This window comes from Haliaeetus leucocephalus, unplaced genomic scaffold, assembly GCF_000737465.1.
Source record: "Haliaeetus leucocephalus isolate CR32 unplaced genomic scaffold, Haliaeetus_leucocephalus-4.0 Scaffold162, whole genome shotgun sequence".
Classification (NCBI taxonomy): Eukaryota; Metazoa; Chordata; class Aves; order Accipitriformes; family Accipitridae; genus Haliaeetus; species Haliaeetus leucocephalus.
The window spans coordinates 8,473,833-8,493,565 of NW_010972598.1; the positions used below are offsets into that span (position 1 = coordinate 8,473,833).

A 19,733-nucleotide genomic window follows, 5' to 3' on the forward strand; every position below is an offset into this window, starting at 1 on the left:
AAAAGTAGGAAATAATTAATTCCTTGTGTTAAATTTAAACTCATTCCTTCCTTTAGACCGTATTAACATGGACAGGTAAGAAGTTATCTACAGTTGTAGGGTAGATAGATAGCTAGATTTATCAGTTTGGGATGTCGTTGGGATATTGCCTTTCTTGAATTTACAAGATAGAATAATTTATTGCATGGAGTAGGAATGTAAATAGAGCAACACAGATTAAATATCCAGATTTGGGTATAAGAAAAGCAAGCAATAATTATTCATGTTATGATTCCACATACTGGATCTTCATTTGATATAAATGAGGGAGGTTTCTAAAGTTTCACAGAGCAGACTGGCTTTCACAACACCCCTCCCTTAATGCAGGGGAGTTTGACTTTCCCTGCTGAGATGGCTAACTAGGGGTAGTCTAATGGTAGGCATCACAGCTCCTCATTTCTAAATACTAATGATGTTTCTCTCTATCTTTGTAAACTAAACAAGGCAAAAGCATGGTTTTGAGCATTGTCCTGGGGTAGTTTTGTGTGTTCATTTTATTTTTATTTGCTAATATTCTTTAATGTCTTCCAATTTTGTCAAAATCCTACTGTGGAGATATTTAAAACTTAATTTGTGGATTTGCCTTAGTAAATTTATAGACTAAGAAAAATGGATGAGACTTCAGCAGGATTTCATGAAAATGGCACTAGAAGAGCTAGTTTTTAGCTGGTATTAATAAGACTGAAATTTCTCTGAAGGTGTGAACGTCGTTTTGAAGGGCACAGTAGCCGCTCCTATCCATGTGGAATTTCAGTATCTCCTTGTGGACGGTTTATAGCCACTGGATCAGATGACAAATGTGTAAGTAATGTTTTTGCTTATTTTCCTTCTAAGACGGTTTATAGCCACTGGATCAGATGACAAATGTGTAAGTAATGTTTTTGCTTATTTTCCTTCTAAACTATAGAAGCTACTTGTGTTGTACACAAAGTAGTCTTTTTATGCATGTTTCTAGGATTCAGCTTAATGTGCAAAACTGAGGTCTATTATACTTTCATATATGTCATTTATATGTAGCAGTTACATATGATTCCTGATCTGTATGTTCTTGATTTTGCCTGAAAAATCCCTGAACAACCAAATCTTAACGCTCAAAGTAATTGTTAAAAGCTTGTTTCTAGAAGTTTTCATAGTGCTTGACTCTGAATTGTCAAGTGCCATCAAAGATGAGAAGAATGGTATCCCCTGTAGCACAGTATCATGTAGTGTGTACATATCCGACCACTGGGAACTATGTAGCAACAACATATTAATTTACTTAAGCTCCCAAATACAGGGTGATGAATCTTTCATTAAGCTCCCAAATACAGGGTGGTGAATCTTTCATTACTGGTTTCTTATGAACCAGTCAGCTGAATACAGAATGAAAAGTCATTCAACTGTAATTAGAACTTATCATAATTCATGGTGTAACTTTGATTATGTGTGTTTCCTCCCCAGACAGGTTCTCTTCTCATTCAATATCAACTGTATTTAAATTATTACACTTAGCAGAGTCCTGAATAAAAGTGTATTAGTACCTTTTTGAGTATGCACCTAATTTTAATTCACTAAGTCCTGCATTGTTGGCACAATGTTTCTCTTGGTGTTTGCTAAGAGGTAGATGATTGCTAGCTTGTAGTATAGGCCTTTGAAATGCGGCTGGGGTTGGGTTCATTGTAAACACATCCTTTCAAAACAGCTGGGTAGGAAAGCTGTTTAACTTTCTTCTAGGTCTTTCTAGGTGACTCATCAGGACTATGACACAGGGTTTCTGGTCAACTTCAAATTCAGAACAAGAGGAATTTACTGTTGTGGCTAGTTTTGAAATACTGGCTCCGATCATGTGTGAAGGTTAGAGATTTTATTGGCAGATTACTGGCGGTTTGGCAATAGCTAATGTGTTCTTGACGTTTCCATGATAAAATATATTTTTCAAGTTTCTGGTAATTTGCATTTAAAAATGTAGTTTGCAATACAAAAGAAAGGCTTTTTACTTTGTGAAACAAAATGCATCTAATATTGATCTCAGCTCATGACGTATATGATATAAATATGTTTAGTTGAGATGATTACTAACTAAGGTTGATTTTGAATAGTATAAAAAGAGGTGCAGTCGCAAGCCCTTCTGTATTCTCTTTTGCATTAAGGCTATTGTTTGGAATTACTGCTGATACAAGAAAAGAAAGGCATAGAGCATGATTTTGCCCTTACTCCAAATTCTTGGCACATGGTTGCTCATCATAGGAAGCTGAATAGCTGGACTGCATCCTGCTCCAGTTGGCATGTGGTCCCTGGTGGGCACAGTGCCAGCCAATACTTAGTGTGGCTCCTGGGTTGGAATTTTGCATAATTTGCACCGTATGTCTGTAGAGAACTGTAATTGTTCTTGTTGTTGTCCCCTCAGGAAAACTGAGTCAAGTTTCGGACTCTTGCTACAACTGTGCTGTTAGGACAAAATACAGTTTTGGGGCATTTTTAGGAGGCTTTTCTTTGAAATGTTGAGACTGGATATACTTTTGTGTTTCCTTTTGAAAAAGAAAATTGAACATGGCACTGAGTAGTTCATTCATGTTGTTAAACTAGTAACATCCTGACAGATAGACTGTTGTGCAACTGGAACAGTTTCAAGAGTATCAAGAAGCCACATATTTTTGCAGATTGTATTCTATAAGTGAATGTCCATTGGAATTCAAAAAGCTGCATAAAATTCAACAGCGTGGATGCAAAGTATTATCTTGAAATAATGTGTTCTGGAAATAAATTATGTAACTTTCCACTGACCACAACTGCATCTTCAATCATCTCAGAGTTTAATTTATCAAGTGCAATGCTTGCACCCTGTGGTTAACAAATATGATTGATTTTAAAGCCAAAAGAGGCAGAATTGGAATATAATTGAGAGACATTAATCTTAAACTGCCCTTTATATTTCACAATGTCTGAAGTGTTTGACAGAGAGGAATATGTTGGCTGCATTGGTTAATAGCAAAATTAAAACCATATTCCTACAGGGCATATAATCAGAAAACCAAAATATGTTATTGTAAACAAAGAGATGCAAATTCTGTCTACCTTTTTCTCTACTTACAAAGTATATGACCTATTTTATATGAGAAAAGCTTGGTATAGCTTCTGTGTGGCTGAAGTAGCCACTTGTTTTTATTTGAACTGCTTTTGTGTGTGTTAGTATGAGATTTGTCCATACTGTAAATCATGGGTTGAAAGTGTTCCCCTAACTGATTACTCCAAGTTCTTTACGAGAACCTATGCTAAGACCTGTGTAGAACCTGACAGTCTGATCAAAGCAGGTACCCACAGTATCCTGGTTTTGAACTGTGGTTATCCTTTCTATAATTCATTGTAATTAGAAAACATAGAAAGTTAACATTTCTAACATCAGATCTTCTCTTCATCTTAAATAGCCTAAGGTTACAAGTGACATGGATTGACTTTTTCTTAACTGAATACACATAATATTTTCATTTCTAAACATTTTACAGGTGGACAGTTTGAGGTTTCTGACTATCAGACAATAGTATTAAGGATGTTGGTGAAATACTCTAATTGGATTTAGATCTCCATTTTTCTGGGCTCTGTACAAAAATGTTTACCTAGACATTTGTTGACCAAAGAAATCTTAATCTAAAAGGACAAAAATATCTGGAGAGTGTGAAATGCTACTTTTTAAAATAGAAATAGCTAATCTTCTCCTGTGCTTCATGTAGTTCTAGTTAGCTGTTTTACTTCATGTCTAATTAGGTTCTTCATTTTTATCTTTGAAGACCTTGTGGCTCTCTGAATAAATTCCAGGTTTCCAGAAATGAAGTAGGGAATGCAGAAATAAAGATTTGGCTCTTTAATTGTTTTCATGTCCATTCTTGCTAGTTCTCTCTGAACTGTAGACTTTAAGTGGCACATTTTGATGCTAATGCTGAAATGGAATTTGCTAACATAAAACTCTGTGTCCATGTCAAATCTCAAAGCCTGGGCTCACAGTTCACACCAACTGACCCATACTGAAAACCCAGAAGTTTTTCAGCATAACAGGTTGCTAAATCAATAACAAAAATACACAGGTAATGTGTGAAGTTGTCTTCCATTTTATTTATGCTTTTCATCAAAGTATAGGATTTTGCCTACCACATTGTCTTTGAAACACATTCTAAACCCAGGATTAAATTTATGCCTTCCAACTGTGAAGGCACCAAAGCTAGAGAGAGCAGGAAGATTGTTTCTTCTTCACCAGAGGGCATCAACACTGAAAGGAGTAACAGGAGACAAGATAAGGCAATTTGATGCTTATACATAACACCAGTGTACTAACGACTTGTCAATCCCTGAATTGCACATTTGTACAAAATTGGTTTTAGAGTAAATTCCCATTATGCAAGTGATGCTGGAAGCATACTGCTCAGGGGGCATATCCAAAGAATTCTGCAAACCTGTGAGCTGTGGCTGGATGCAAACCTGGACATGATAGTGCTTGCAGACTCAGTTGTTTTCAGATACAAGATTCTGCACCTGGCACAACACAAACTGTAGAATTTGTTTATAACAAACATCTTGCTTTTAAATAGTTACAGAGGTTGATATTCCAAATTAAATGTCAGTCCTACTGAGCAATATACTTTAATTGTTTGCTACCAGATATTTATTTAGTTGTAAAATTCACTGTCTCAAATTACATAATATCTTTATGACTTTCCCTATTGGATTAGACTAATAACTTCTTTGATAAGGACAAAGAAAATGCATATGATATAACAGAACTCTTAGTTTTATTTTTATCTGTTCTTACATCAAGATTAGGGTAGCTTTAAAAATTTTATTTCTTATTTTGTCACTCATAAATGCATTCAAAATGCAATGCTGCTGTTAAACTTGTCATCTACTTTACTCGGCTACATATATTTTGGCATTGAGAAGCCATAGTGAAAGGAGCTCTGTAATTTGAAGTAGTTTAAATTTTTAAAGTTTTTCCCCTTGTTTTCCTTGGTGTATGAATTGCAGTGCACTGGTGCACAGTGACCATCTGCTTTTTAGTTTGGATAAGGAGTGTGCACGCCCCTGCTTAAAGAACATCTCCCAGTCCTCCCCATTTACTGTCCTTTGGTTTGTATCACAGAGTTGTCTTGGATCATGCAGATGAATTCCTTTCAGGTAAGGCTGAAGTGGAAGAGCAAATCATTGAGCAAACTGAATGCTGTCTATATGCTAGCAGCATTCAGTCCACAGAATCACAGATAAGATAGCCCAAAGTAAAGCACCAAAATACATTTGGAGGTTGGATTGCCAGCAATGTTTTGTTCTGTACATCTGCTCCTCTTGTGCTGCACTACTTTCTAATGTAATCATTGCCTTAGGAGTTTATGATCTATTTCTTGACTCCCATAAATATATTATTAGTCATATTAGTCTTTCTGTGGCTCAGTTCTGATTTATAAAATGGAGATTAGCAATAATACCTTTCTTCTGTCCTTTTCTCTTTAAAAGAATAATTTAGATGAGGCCTGTCTCAATTTGTTACTGCTGCGGTCAGTTACTCTGATCTTATTTACATGAAATACTTCCACCCTTGTGTGTCTGTGGTGTGATAAGCTTGAAAACTGGATCTCATTAGGTCCAAAATTGCATAAAATGGTCTAGATAGCAAAGAGAAAAACACCCCAAGAACCCCAAAATGTGAATGATAAAATTATGTGGTTGGTTGTTCTCACTTGTAGACCACGATTTCACTAGAACTTTTTAGGTACTAATGAATGGAAGATAAAAGACTACAGATGAGGGAAAAGGCAGGGCTTTGAGAATGATATTCTGGTATGGCTGTATGTAAATGGAGGATTACTTTAGTACTGGGTTTGGAAAAATAGGAGGATATTTTCTTTACTGGAAAATTACTTTTAGAAATGTCTGATAGTGGTGTTGGCTAGTATTTATTGTCTTGGTGTACACTTCGTACCAGAGGGCTTGCAGAACAGAATGTATTATATGAAGCAGTGGTAGGGACTATCTGGGGTATTTTGGTTTTCACTGTCATTGGTATCCCAATTATATATTGCTCAAGTTTTATTTTATATGTCTATATTGTTTTACTAAGATGGGCTTTAAAAGAAAACATCTGGGGAAAATAGCATTAGTAATGTTTACTGTGGAAAAACCAGGACTAACATTGCTTGGCAGAAGGAAATCCGTGGCAGAGAATGAATGACAGAGACTGTGACTACCTCTCTGCCAGCTATTGCTGGAGAAAATCTATCCCTTTCCAGAGAAGAACACAACTTTGTGTTACTCTTGAATCTCAGTTTCTTGGATTCTTTGGTAGTGTGGTTGGCTTTTAGGCCTATTATCCTAGGAGGAAAGAGATAAATATTGCTTTCTTATTAATACAGTCATGATTTTACAGTGTGCTGTTACTTTGCTGTCTCTTTGGGTGTATCTTTGAAGATGATAGAAAATCTTAGCCTTGGTAGAGTATTTTATGAACCATGGAATTATGTGAGCGTGAGCACATTAGCTGCTCTTGTTTGCTTCTTGGTCAGTTCAGACTAGTGCTTTATCTATGCCTCTACACCTCAGACCCGACCACCATAAAAGCAGACTGGCAGTTGAGAGTAGTGGAGGATTTTCTGCTGTCTATAGACATGTGCTTATTTAAATACTACAGAACACCTTTTTTCCAGTGGCCTCTCAAACTGAACTTTATGAGGCTGCAGCATGTTACTGTGTTAACCTTTAAGTTTGGTAATACTTTTGAGAGCTGAGTGGAAGGATGAGAAATTAACCTTTATGCTAAAGAAAAATAATTTTATAGAAAATATCCCATATTCAAATATAGGCAAAAAAGTAGATACGAATACCCAAAGTTCATTTTGCAATGCATGCAGCAGTGAGGTGCTAAAAGTGGATATGTATAGACTTATACCCGCAGGGCTTGTGTTTTCTATACGTATACCTCTTAATCTACAACTCTGAGAGCAGCTGAATTTTGTGTATCATTGGTACATGTGCCTATAATCCTACTAGCTGATTTCATTCTGCTTGCAAATTTATTAAGATGGGGTATTCCTTTGTAAAGGTAATGAAATGCCCTGTTATGCCTAAACATCTGAATGAAGATCCTCTGCATCATCTGAATCTTGCAGTATTTCTGTTGAACAGTCAACATTAGTATGCAAACAGAAAATGCAATTATTGGTACCGTTGATTCAGAAAAGACTCTTAGCAGCAGTCAGAAGAGAGCCATTTCCAGACTGGGTGTGATCCAACCATGCTGCATCATAATGAGAGGTGCGATAAATCTTAGAACAAAATCTTCAAGTAATAATTCTGCACTTTGCCAAACCTAAGTATGTTATAAAAGTAAAAACAACCTAAATACAGCAGCGTTTGGTGCTACATAAATTCCACAGGCAGACAAACAAAAACAATCATATACATGAGGCTTTGAAATTGGCTAATTAAATACAAACTAAAATCAGGAAAAATATAAATTGGAAGCTTCTAAGGAGGGTGGCTTACAGAGGCAAATCTGATATATGGTTTAGATCTGTTTATGTAATCTTTTTTAGTGAGGAAAATTCAAACTGTGTTAGCTATAACTGCTAGCATACTGATAGATTTGAAAAGTATCCCCTGCATCTTGAAAGACGACTGATCTTGATAATATTAGGTGTTTTAATAATAAAAAGCATTATTAATTTTCACTGTTACTCCATTTGTAGTTATGTCGAAGGAACTCGGATGGAAACTGGGATCTTACTGTAGTGGGCAATTTCCTATGACTACCAGAAAGACAGCCTCCATAAGCAGCATTAGAAGGGGAAGGGACTCCGAGAGGGCATACTGCACTCAACATTTTGGTGACAGGCTTGTATAGACGTTCCATGCTACCATGTGGCAAGTGTGTAAAATATCCTGGGCCTGAAGAGCATTAATCAGTGCTTAGGATACTTGTGAAATCTGTTTTATTATGTGTGGATTTGGCACTGATGCCTATAGTTAAGGTAGTCTAACACTTTCCACTATAATTCTGTTTTCAGTTGCTTGTAATTGAGAACATTTTGGGCTGAAACTTTCCATGTTGGGTGTCTGCTTGAGGCTGATTGTTATTTTTCATTTTAGTAAGTACTTAAGGTGCTTTTTCAGCTTGAGATTGAGGAAAAATACATGGTTCAGTGGGAGATGTGCACCAGTGTAAACAGGCGATGGTGGAGTGCAAGCCAAACAATTATATCATGTACTGTGGGAGTGTGCATCAGGTTTGATGGCACTAGTGGAGGCAAATGGAGACTAATGCCTTAGTAATAAATCCAGATGTCTTTCATAAAATTGTAAGTAAGATTATTCATTTATTTTTCTATCAAGAGGCTTTAACACTTCCATCTTCTGTAGCTCATTTAAAATACTAGAAAAAATAGTCACAGGAAAGGGATGACTTTGGCCAATTCATGCAAAACTTCTGAAGAAAAAAAATCTCTATTTGTGTAAGGTCAAATTATGTATCTAAGATACCAGTGTCTTTTTATAATTTTTTTTTTTTCTGCGATCTGTTTGTAAAATATGTGCTCCAGTTTAAAGCCACAGGAGTTGCAAAGGGTTTTTCTTGAAATTGGTGTTGCTTTTCTGGTCCCTGTGCAAGAGCTGATAACAAGGAATATTTTTCTGTTATGCTTTCAATGTTTCTCTTTCTGATTTGCTTTCCCCTCTTTCCTTTCCCAGGAGGGAGTAGGAGTGTAAGTAGTTTGACTCAAATGCATATGGCCGTGGATTGGACTAGGGGCAGTGGGAACAGATGGGGACAAGTTTGCTTTGAAGACAGAGTATAAGAAAACAGAGGAAAGAATTTATAGTGAAACTCTGCAGATAAAGAGTAAATTTATTTAGCACACTCTCTCTACCAGTGCAGTAGAATTAAGTAGTTTTCCATTTGGATACAAATTCTTCCCCTCAAGGAGGGACCTTCACCCTTCTTCTCTGTCTCTTGCTACAAATTTAAAGAAAAAAGCACAAGCTTGTATATACATGTAAGGTGCTAAATACACTCTCACATTGTGGGTTAATGAAAACTGACTACTCCAAATTTTCTTCAGACTTCAAGTGAGGGGAAACACAAGTAAGTATGTGGTTATGGGTGCAGGAAACTTATTTGGAAGCTATTGGTACAGGTAAATGATTTTTACTTTTGGCTGACCCTGGGACAGAAATGGAAAGGAAATACCAATATCTACTGAATCAGTATTTTTATTACAAGAAATTGGTCTTAATATAAAAAAAAGGGATTGACTTTGGCTAAAGTGTATAACAGATTATATGCACATATGCATTTTGGGTATTGCTGAGTACTTCCTAGACTGTTTTGCTTTCTTTTTTATTACATTTGGTTTGCTGAAAATCTGTTCTTCCTCTGTCATTTAATTCATATTTTCAACTTTTTTTTTTTCTTCTGTGGCTAGTGTTATGGTATCATTTATAATTCACTTACTGGTTTTTTTTCTGTAGAGAAGAATATGCTAAAAGAATCTATTAAGTATAGAATAGAAAAACAATTTGAATGACATCAGAAACGTAGTAAAACTAGAATGATGGCAGACGATAGTAAGAAAATATTTATACTGGAGTTATTCTACTTCTTATGAATACCTGAATGTCATTTCTGTTAAAATACAATTTCCTTTGGGTTGGTGTTTTTTAGTTTCTTTTTTTTCTTTTTTTACTATTGAAGTTAAAAATAAATTTACTGAAAAGTTTATTTTTGATTTTGCACTAAGTTAACTTTTATTCTCAGAATTTAGATTATCATTGACTAGCTTAAATATCTGTGACTAGAGTTACTTAAACAGAAGCTGTTTTTATACACTTTTTATGGTGATGTTTTTCTTCTAATCACATTTTATTCTGTTACATGTCAAAATTACTCTGATTTAAAATATTTGCTATTACTTTCCTTGAAAGCACAGTTACTGGAAGGGAAGATGATAGCTGTCACAACATAATAAACTTTTCTGGGATTTTAGTCAGGGACTCTGCCATGTTTTCTGTTGAAGTTGAACCACTGCAGCTAAATATTTAAGATTTATAGGGCTAGAAATACAGTATCAGCAAGAAGCTTAACACTAATTCTGTTAGGACAGAACTGTAGGAAGGAAGTACAGTGGGAAAGTTGTGTTCCCAGCCATGTTCTGTGTGTTTTGCCTAGCAGCTGTTCAATACTATGAACATAGTCTCTGTAGTAAAGATCAAAGTAAAGGTCTTTCCCATGCTGGTGAATGCTTTCGTGGTTAGCTACAGGTGGGCTTCCATCTGTACTAGTTTGTCATCACTACTTTTCTCTGACCCAGTGAATCTTGTTACACAATGTGACGCTTCAGAAGAGCTCTGCATCCCAGCCTAACCACTAGCTCAGAGCTTAGAAAAATTTCCTGAAAGGTGGGAGGTAAGAGTTTGAATGCTCTTTAGGTTGAAAAGTGTGATTAGCTACCATCTCTTTTTAGACAACCAAATACACACTTGCTAGATCCTACTGAAGCTGCACAACAGCTTCCTAGCGTTTTTTGAAAGAAAGGTACGAGCCGAATGGTTGATTTAGGAACTGTGTGGAAGAGCATAAATTACTAGAGTACCTGGGTTTCACAAACATTGGATTTGTCTTCAAAAAAACAGTGAAATATTATCACATTTATTTTACAGAGAGGAATGGGGACATAGAGATTAAGCCAAAAATGAATGTGCTCCTCCCCAAATTAAACTGAGAACCTGGAATGGAAAATGAATTTTTATTGGATAAGTTTGGCAAAGCTCTGTAAGCCACTAGATTATGATGGAAAATTTTCAGCTTCACTAACCATGTCTCTCTGTGATATGTTCTTTTGGTTCAAACATGGAGCCATGTTTCTTTTTGGCTCAGAAATTGTTGGAAGGCCTGGTAGATCTGTGATTCAGAGCATTTTGTGCTCTTGACTCTTGCTCTCCTTGACTATGCCTCTTTGTGCCTACTTCCATGGAAGGGAGGGAGGAGAGTATGCTTGAAGAGGAAAAGAAAAGTGACACTAAGGCAATTTGGGGCCAGAAAGAGAAAAGATGGTGAGTGATAGAAAGCATAGTCCTGTCTGCTGCCTATACCTCTCTGCCAAAGACTTGTCTTAGTATATGCAGAAGAACTGATAAAGGCATTCCAAAAACTTGCAATTGCAGAGTAATTAGCTTGTGAAGGAAAATAATTGCTTGCAATAGGAGTTTCATAAATGTATTTTACTAGCTCCCCATGTGTCAGTTGTGAGGAGTCCAGAGGACTTATGCTACGTACCAAACACCTGAAATTCAGAGGTAATTTTCTTCTCTCCAGTATTTTCCTCATCCAGTTCTACTGTGTTTAAGTTCTTATATCTAACAAAGTTCTGTAGTGTGTTAAGAAACGTGATGTATTTGTCTTGTTTCGGTCGTTCCCACAGTTCCGAAGGGGGTGGACATGTGTAAAATGGCTATGAGGAATAGGATTAGAATCTTTCATGATGCAAACACCTAAAACGTGTCATGGCATTAGTGAGCATTGTGATACTGAACCATTTTGACAAGAGGTCCACAGGATTCGAGGGGCTGTTTGGTAAGAATGATTTCTCCCTGTTTTCATGAATACTCTCTTTCTTCAGTTAGTTAGATGCAGAGGAGCATCCTATTCCAGGGACTGTAGTGCAGCTTGTAATGCTTCTTGCTGTCCTCTCGCTCAGCGTACTCCTTTTCTTTCTGGAGTCTCCCTGGAATATGGACTTCTATGGCATCTCATCTCATTTTCTTGAGACTTGCAGATTGCCATTAATTATGTGAGCATGACCTCCGTAGTCTGCTCTGGCACTGTGGCGGTGGTGGTGAAGTACAACCTGACTGCAGTCTGTATACCTCATCCTTGCTGGAGTAAAATGGTCATTGCTAGCACTCTGTTCCTGGAAGGAAGTCCTGTGGGAAGTCTGGACAGTACGGCCAGGTGATGTACAGTGTGACAAAGCTTGGCTATGAAGAAGAGAACACAATGTTAGCAGGTACTGAGATAACACATAGGTGTCAGCATCTGGTAATTTTGCTACCAGTTGCATCATGGTACAGTATCATCAGAGTGAAGAATGGAAAACCTGTGTGGAAGGATGAGAATGGACGGATGTGGCCCTATAAAATAAGGGAAATTTTGAAGGGTACTATTATGTTAGAACTCTGAAACCTTCTCTGTTTAAATCTAATTATTTGGCAATCTTGTAATCTGCTTAGGATGTTTGATAAATAACCAACACTACCTCTTAATATTTTTATGTTAATAAAGAGGAATCTTATGTCTAACTGGAGGTATTTACGAACAGCAATTGTGGCATTTCTGTATGCAAATAGCAAGAACTTGAGTAGTCCTGTGTACAGACTGTATTTACTAATACATGGCATTGTACTTTCCATCAGAGAAAATAATTTCATGTCTACAGACACATCAGAATGCTTTCCTTTGTGTCATTATATCATTTTTATCTTGTCTGAGTTCCCCTTACCGATCTGTTCCCTTGTGAACTGATCATGTCCCAAGTGGTATAAGTCACAGTAGCTGTGGTATGGCCATATGTTTTAAAACAAAATAAATTGCTGCTTTTATATTACTAGCAATCAAATACTCATTATTATAACCAGTTTCCTAAGAAGTTTAAAAAGTAGGGAGGAGGGTTTTACTTTTTAAGGCAGAATTTCCAATTAGCAAGCGTTTGCTGTATCCTTTTAGGAAGGATGCAATGATTTTAACACATTACTGGGGACTCTGCTCTTTCCCAGTTGGTATGGCAATATCTGTGTGGAATGCTACAAAAGATCCAGAGGTTAAAAATGGATACCTATGTTTCTGTCTGTTTTTAGGTACTTCATTTATGCCAGTAGATGGTTTTAATTCCACATCCTGGACTGAATCCAGAATATGTGAGGTATATAAACTGGATGCAATTAAGTAGATTTACAGTTGGCCTCTTGGTTTGCCTCTCAGTGAATATGGTCATGAATGGAATATTTGACACTGAGGACTATCCAGTGTTTCTTCAGTGCTGGTTTGGACTAGAGAATCTTTGGTGTTGGCTGATAAGATTTATTTTCTGAGTGAGGCATTAAGTGTTTTTCAGGACCTGCATTGGTCCATGAATCTTTTCATAAATTGGGAAGACTGTCAGTTGAGTCCACAAGTTTTTGGGACATATATCTTGTAGCAGTTTGCCATCTGCTATGGGAAACTCAGCTGCCTTGGGTGTGAATGATTAAACTCATTTTAGGGTACTAAATCCAAAAACTTAGAGACAAGTCACAGAGTAATACACTGTTGTAATAGCATCTATGCACAGTTTGGGCTAGTTTATGTTAGGCTATGCTGTGAATTCCATGTTCATAGTCTTAACTGCAGAGTTTTAGTAAAGACAATGGAACACTTCAATTTTTTACTGAAACTGTAAAGTTTGGATTATCATCTTTGACTATTTTTTGCATGCTTTACAATTTATTCTTTCTTTTGAGATACACATTTTATTTATAATGTACCAAATAAGTCTGCATATTTTCTACATATGTTATGTGTCTTTTTTGATATGACTTGTATATGCATACTGTCTGACTGTATCCTGCAAATAATTGTTATTTTTACTAGATAAGGCATAGTCTAAACCAGTCCTATGTTTCTTTTGTGGAGGACCTGTACTACAGGATTTATTTTTAAACATTCTCTGTTTTTTTTATGTAAGATAATGCCAATTTGATATCACAATCCAATTGTTTTATTAGTATCAGTATTTCTATGACTTTGACTGAATTTTGGATTGGTTTCTTAATGCAGTTTTGCACTGGCAGTTTTTCATGATTTGAGACTGTACCAATAAGAATATATTTATTTTGCTACTCAATTCACTCCTTGGAAAGCACTTTTCCCTTTTTCCTTTGAGAAGCAAAGGCAGGCAGTATGCTTTTTCTCATTGATGATATCCACATCACTCATAATATTATTGATTTGTTATTGAATTCTATGCTGTTCAATTAAAAACTGCAAAGACCTATGCAGAAACTGAAAAAATTTATTTAATGTAGCGGCAAACATAAGAGTTTTCAAATTTAGAAAGCAAGGTTTTAGATTCTACATATTTCTACTTGAAAGAAAGGGTTTAAGTTCTGAAGAACACCTTAAAAATATATTTTAAAAGGGTCATTTTTTACCTGCCTTTTTACTTGAAATATACCTAATGTTTAGTTATTTAAGGGGAAAAGATTGCATTACTCATTCTTAATCTTTTTTTTTTTCATTTGAGTTAACTTAAGCATTTGCTAAATTACCTGAATTCTAGAAATCAGTTCTAAGATGTTGATGACTTTTATATCTGTTTAGCTATTACAAAAATTTTCTAACTTCTCTGTAGGCTGAATCTTTAGTCTTCCTATGCTATAACTTAGTGCTTCTAGAATGTGATATATTTCTTTAGAGTGAAAATGTAATCTCATTGTTTTTTAGGCTTACATATATGAAATGCGTTCAAGCACTTTTTCACATAAACTGGGAGGACACACAGAATCTGTCATCAATGTGGCTTTTAGTCCCTCATCTCCACAGGTAAGTCATTGCTTTTTTTCCTCTTTGTAATTAAAACATGTAAAATCTTACTGCAAGCTTGCTTTTTATTACTCTCTTATTTAGCTGCCAATATGCTGTGCAGCTGTAAGGCTGTTCATCTACTTGCAACTATAGTGTGGTTATTGTGTCAATTATTAACCTCATGCAAAATGCTGCATGCTACAGAGACACCTGCTCTGACTAACTGCCTACAACAAAGAGCTCTGGCATGGGAACCATTGCGAACCTGTACGTGTTGACTGTTGGCAAAATGTACATCCACCTCAAATTACCTGAGTAGACTACTAATTCAGAGAATTTAAGAGAGAAATAAGTAGGAGCAGGGAAACGGCAAGGGGCTCAGGCCTGCCGTAATTACTTAAAGGCCTGAAAGATTTAAAAAGCAATGTTATTTAAAATGTACTGTGTGAAATAGCTTTATGACAGTGTTTTGAAAAACTGTTACTGTTGTGTTTTGAGCCTTTCAGATATCTATAGGTAAAAAGTACTCCAAAGAAGTTAGGCATTAGGCAATGACGGTTCCTATTGTTTTACTGATCATTAATACTATGCTGCAGCAATATATACACAGGAGTGTGTTTTCTAAGTTTTATCTTGAAACCAGAGCTTCCCTACAGCTAGTTTATCATGTTAATTCTTCATATACTGTTTTGAATCCTATACACTTATCTTCTTTGTTTTCATGTATTGAAACTGCATTGAAGCTTTCTACTTTCTACACTTCTCCTTACTTTAAAAGTGGCAACAATGGTCACAATATATATGAAAGAGTGTACAGTAGCTCCTCTTTACTTCACTACCTCCTCAACACTGGCTGTACTTGCTACTATTAAAAAATATTTATGGAGTAAGTATAATTTCTTTACATGTGGAAGTATTGTCACATTTACATATCTCCTTCCATTTGTAAATAAAGATGCTAGCATTTCTGTGTTTTTAGAATTTCTGGAAGTATTATTCCTTGTGTGTGTGTTGTTTGAACTGAGAAATTGTTAATTGCTATCTTGTAGTGAACATTAGGTATTTCTGCTCTTTGGATTCAGCAATGCTATATTCAACCAAATGGTATGGTTTATTAAATTTTGCACCTAGATTAAGACTAGTTTCAGGTTTAGCACTGAACACAGTTCCGCAAAAATATGTTATATACTGAAGAATAGAGCTGGCTATAGTCTTGCAGCATCCTGATCTGTGGTCCAGCTGTTGGAATGCAGTCCGGTGGAAAAAGTCTTATTACAGTTTAACTGTTAAAAGTCTAGAGGTGCAGTTGCAATAATACTATGAATCAAGACTTTGAAGTAACTAAGTTCGGGCAAATCAGTTGTTGATCGGGGGGCAGAATCCGTAAATGGTGTAAAATAAACATTGGCTGTGGATCCAAGCCAGGCTGGTGTAACTCTGAAAGTGTGCCTTGGGGCACAAAGCCTTTAATTCTGAACTTTATGAAACATCACACAGTCAATTTAGTATTATGGTTAAGAGCCAAATCTGAAGTTCAAGGACCTGAAACCCTTTTCTTGAAGAGCTCTTTCCTGAGAGGCAAGAGCTGTGGATTTGAACCAGCTGACAAATTTCCCCATAGATATGGTTCTGGGGGAAGATTTTGAAGCTGATGTTATCAGGAACACTTTAATAAAAAGCAAGGACTGTGCAGAAACTGCTCCTTTGAAGGATTACAGCTGAAATGTAAATTCTGTTAACCAAGTTGTTCTGTATAATAAGCATTCAGAAATGCTTTCTAAATGAGTATTTTTGGGGGAGTTGCGGAACCAAAAAAAATCACCTGGGCTTTCCAACATAGGATTTAGCATGAAGTTACATTCAAAGGTACTAGGAAAAGGCGCTAGGAGAGGAAGCTAAGAAATGCAATGGTAAGCTTCTAGAGTGGAAAAGAAGACAACCACAAATGAATCAGAAAAGAATAATCCTATGTCTTGAAAGAAAGACTTTGTATTAGGCAGCCAGAGTTTCCATCACTGGAAGATTTTTATACCTACCGCTACCACTAGTTAGGGATTTAAAATTGACACTATTCTTGTTTCATCCAAAGTTTGAATGAATACAGTTAAAAATTATATTGTGTTCTGAACAACCTCTGCACAAAGCCCCGTTGCATTCAAAGGGAAACACTGGCAGGGGAAGGAGTAAGGGGTGAAAAAAGGGAAGTGGCTGATGAGTGAAATTCAAACATTATGGCTGAGCTTTCTGCCGTGGAAAGATCCAGCCAAGAGTGAGGTGTACTGGCAGCACTCCAGTTCAGTGGTTGCTTGCCCAGCACCTGTCCATGAGGTAGTTTGTTCCAACCATTATTATAACTCTCACTTGCATAAATGTTCTTCCAGAAAAGAGGGAAAAGCCCTGGATGGGTATAATAGTGATTTTTTTACTGATGGGAGGCATTGTTGCTTTCGTCATATGGTACTCTGGAATGATTTATAAAATGGTTGCTAAGAAAGCTGGAGAAGGGGAGTAAGACAGAGGCTTTGCATTTGTCTTAGATTTATTTTCAAGATGATTTCTCAGTTTTAGCTTCTTATTGTCACTTCCTGGTTTTCATGCTGGGTGAGCACTGTGTGGCAAAACCATCCAAGTATAGTGTAGTATATTATTGCCCTCATTGGTAGTTGCTTGAAAAAAAAAAAGAAGAAGCTTCAAGCTCTGAGCCACTATACTGTGCTGGAGGTTATTTTTCCATGACAGAATCATGACTTTGAAATCAATATACATTGCTACCACCCTACTGATATACTGAGAGGTAGGGTCAAGAGGGAGAAAAAAGAAAAAAAACACCCCAAAGTACACTTTAATAGAACAAGCCCTGAACAACCTAATCTCAGTTCAGTATTGACCTTATTTTGAGTAGAAAGTTGGATGAGATGATTTCCTGAAGTCCTCAGAAGGCTACCTGTCTGAAATATACAGCTATTTAAACACATGCTCAATAAGTCAATGTAGGGCTTTTGAGGAAAAATAATAAAAAATATAATTTGCATTGGATGAAATATGGCAAATCTGTTCCATTCTCTTTGTCTGTAGATTTAAAAGAAGTAAATATATGACAGTTTGATGTGACCACCCAACTGATATACTGAGAGTTAACTTCAAGAAAAAAAACCCACAAGCCAAAACTAGACTATAATGGAAAAAGTCCTCAGCAACCTGGTCTAAGTTCATTGTTGACCTTACTTTGAGTAGATTGGGTGATAAGATTTCCTGAAGTCCCTGCAAATTGAATTATTCTCTGATATTGATATCTCTGTGACAGTGCACATCCAGAAATCTCTTGTCACTGAAGGCATGGCAATTTTAAATTGCCATGTAGAAAACATTAACATCTTTTGATCTCGCCAATGGAGGTAGCTTTTGTAGTGATATGAAAGATTCTTTTTTTCAGACTTTAATTTGCCGAATTTTGGCTTTAGTATTGAATTAGTCTTGTCTCATTCCTGTGTAGGGCACATTTTTTCCAGTATGGTATTCTTCCTTAGGACTATCTTGCCACAGACTAAGTCAAAACCTGTGACCAGCTTGACCTCTACTATGATCTCACTGAAGTCAGGAAAGCTCTTTCACATGGTTCTTTTGACTCTACTGTTTGGCCCAGTCAATCCTAATTACTCCCTGTCATAATCCACAAATACATCAAAAGTAGATGTAAATGGAATTTGGTAATTTATGTTTTTCTTTCTCCTGTAATTTTATCTCTGAGAGAAATAAGCAGCTAGCTGTCCACATTTCTGATCTTCCATTCCAGGAGATCAAATTCAAAGGCTAGAAAATGCCATCAAATTCTAAAAATTCTAGTGTTTCTTTTGCTTTTCTGAAATGCATTGTAGAATTTTGAATTCTGCTGGAAGACTAGAGTAACTTTCAAAAATCAGGTTTTAAAAAGTTTTCTATAGACATTTGTTGAAAAACTATTTGATAGAATCCTTTGTCTTATTTATGGTCCTTGGATGGAACATTTATACTCATGAAAGAAGGAGAAGCAAAAAATGGAAAGTAAGTTAGCTTGGACATCTAAGGGGAAGCTGTAGTCATGTCAGAAAAACTTCAGAGCGAGTGTATCTGGGAGTGTGAATGCTCTCATAATGAACAAGAAAGCAGCGAGGAAGCAGCAATGAAAAGGCTTGAGAAGGAGGTCTGAGGGAAGCGATCAGGACATTTATTTTCAGGGCAGATAGCTCAATTAAATTAAAATCTGGCAACTCGGTAGCAGCCAATGGACAGAGATCCTCTTGTACTATGTGAGGTAATAAAAATGTCCAAATCTATAAAGGCTAGAATTGGTTTACTGACACCTCAGAAAGCTGGACACTGACACTAGGGATGTAGGAGTATTTGTGGAAAAGGACACCCGGTAAAAATCTGAAGACTGATTATTTTCCTTTGGATTTTAATTAGCTTCAGAAAGAATAGGCTTTTGCAAACAGGCTACTATTCATCTCAGAAGAGGCACTTTTCTAGAATTTTAGGAAATTCAGAGATTGTCCTGAGCTGAACTGAATTTGCCTCTGCTATGCATGTTAAATAATTACAGTTAATTTGCTTATAAAACTGAATTCTCTAAATGCAGTAATGTCCTGCTTAGGAATTACTGGTAAAAGAGAAGAAAAAGCAAGCTTTTTTTGATCAGAAACGGACTACTGAATTGTTAATTATTCTTGAATACAAGAATTCCCAAAATCACTTGTTCTACTGTAGAGGTCTTTTTTACTGTAGGCCTTTCTACTGTAGAGGCCTTCAAGTGTCTGCTGTGCTGCTGTCTTAAAGTTTGTACTCATATGCCATTCTAGATGTTAAGCAAAACATGTTTGCAACTGCAGTGGTTTAAGCTAGCATATTTTACTTAATTCTTTTGATGAGCTGGGGCTACATATGCAGTCAACTGGCTTGGCTGAGAAGCTTCCGATGCAGAGTGTGATTAAATTGGGTGACAAATCAGAGAAGACTGTGAAAAAGAGAGACTATTGAATCTTTTTCCAGCATGTGCTTGTGTGTCTTGATATCAAGTCTTGAACTCTTCACTCATTTCACAAGCCTTTTCTCTTTCTACACATTACTTTAAGCTGCTGAGGAAGAAATTTCA

General features: G+C 36.3%; 1 protein-coding gene across 1 annotated transcript in view; it reads left to right on the forward strand.

The window, feature by feature from the left end:
* WDR27 (WD repeat domain 27) overlaps positions 1–19,733 on the forward strand; it is a 142,874-nt gene that overhangs the window by 55,573 nt on the left and 67,568 nt on the right. Inside the window, exons 22-23 of the mRNA XM_010562961.1 lie at positions 738–840; positions 14,525–14,623. Coding sequence (XP_010561263.1) covers positions 738–840; positions 14,525–14,623 — 202 coding nt within the window. The remainder of the gene's footprint in view (positions 1–737; positions 841–14,524; positions 14,624–19,733) is intronic.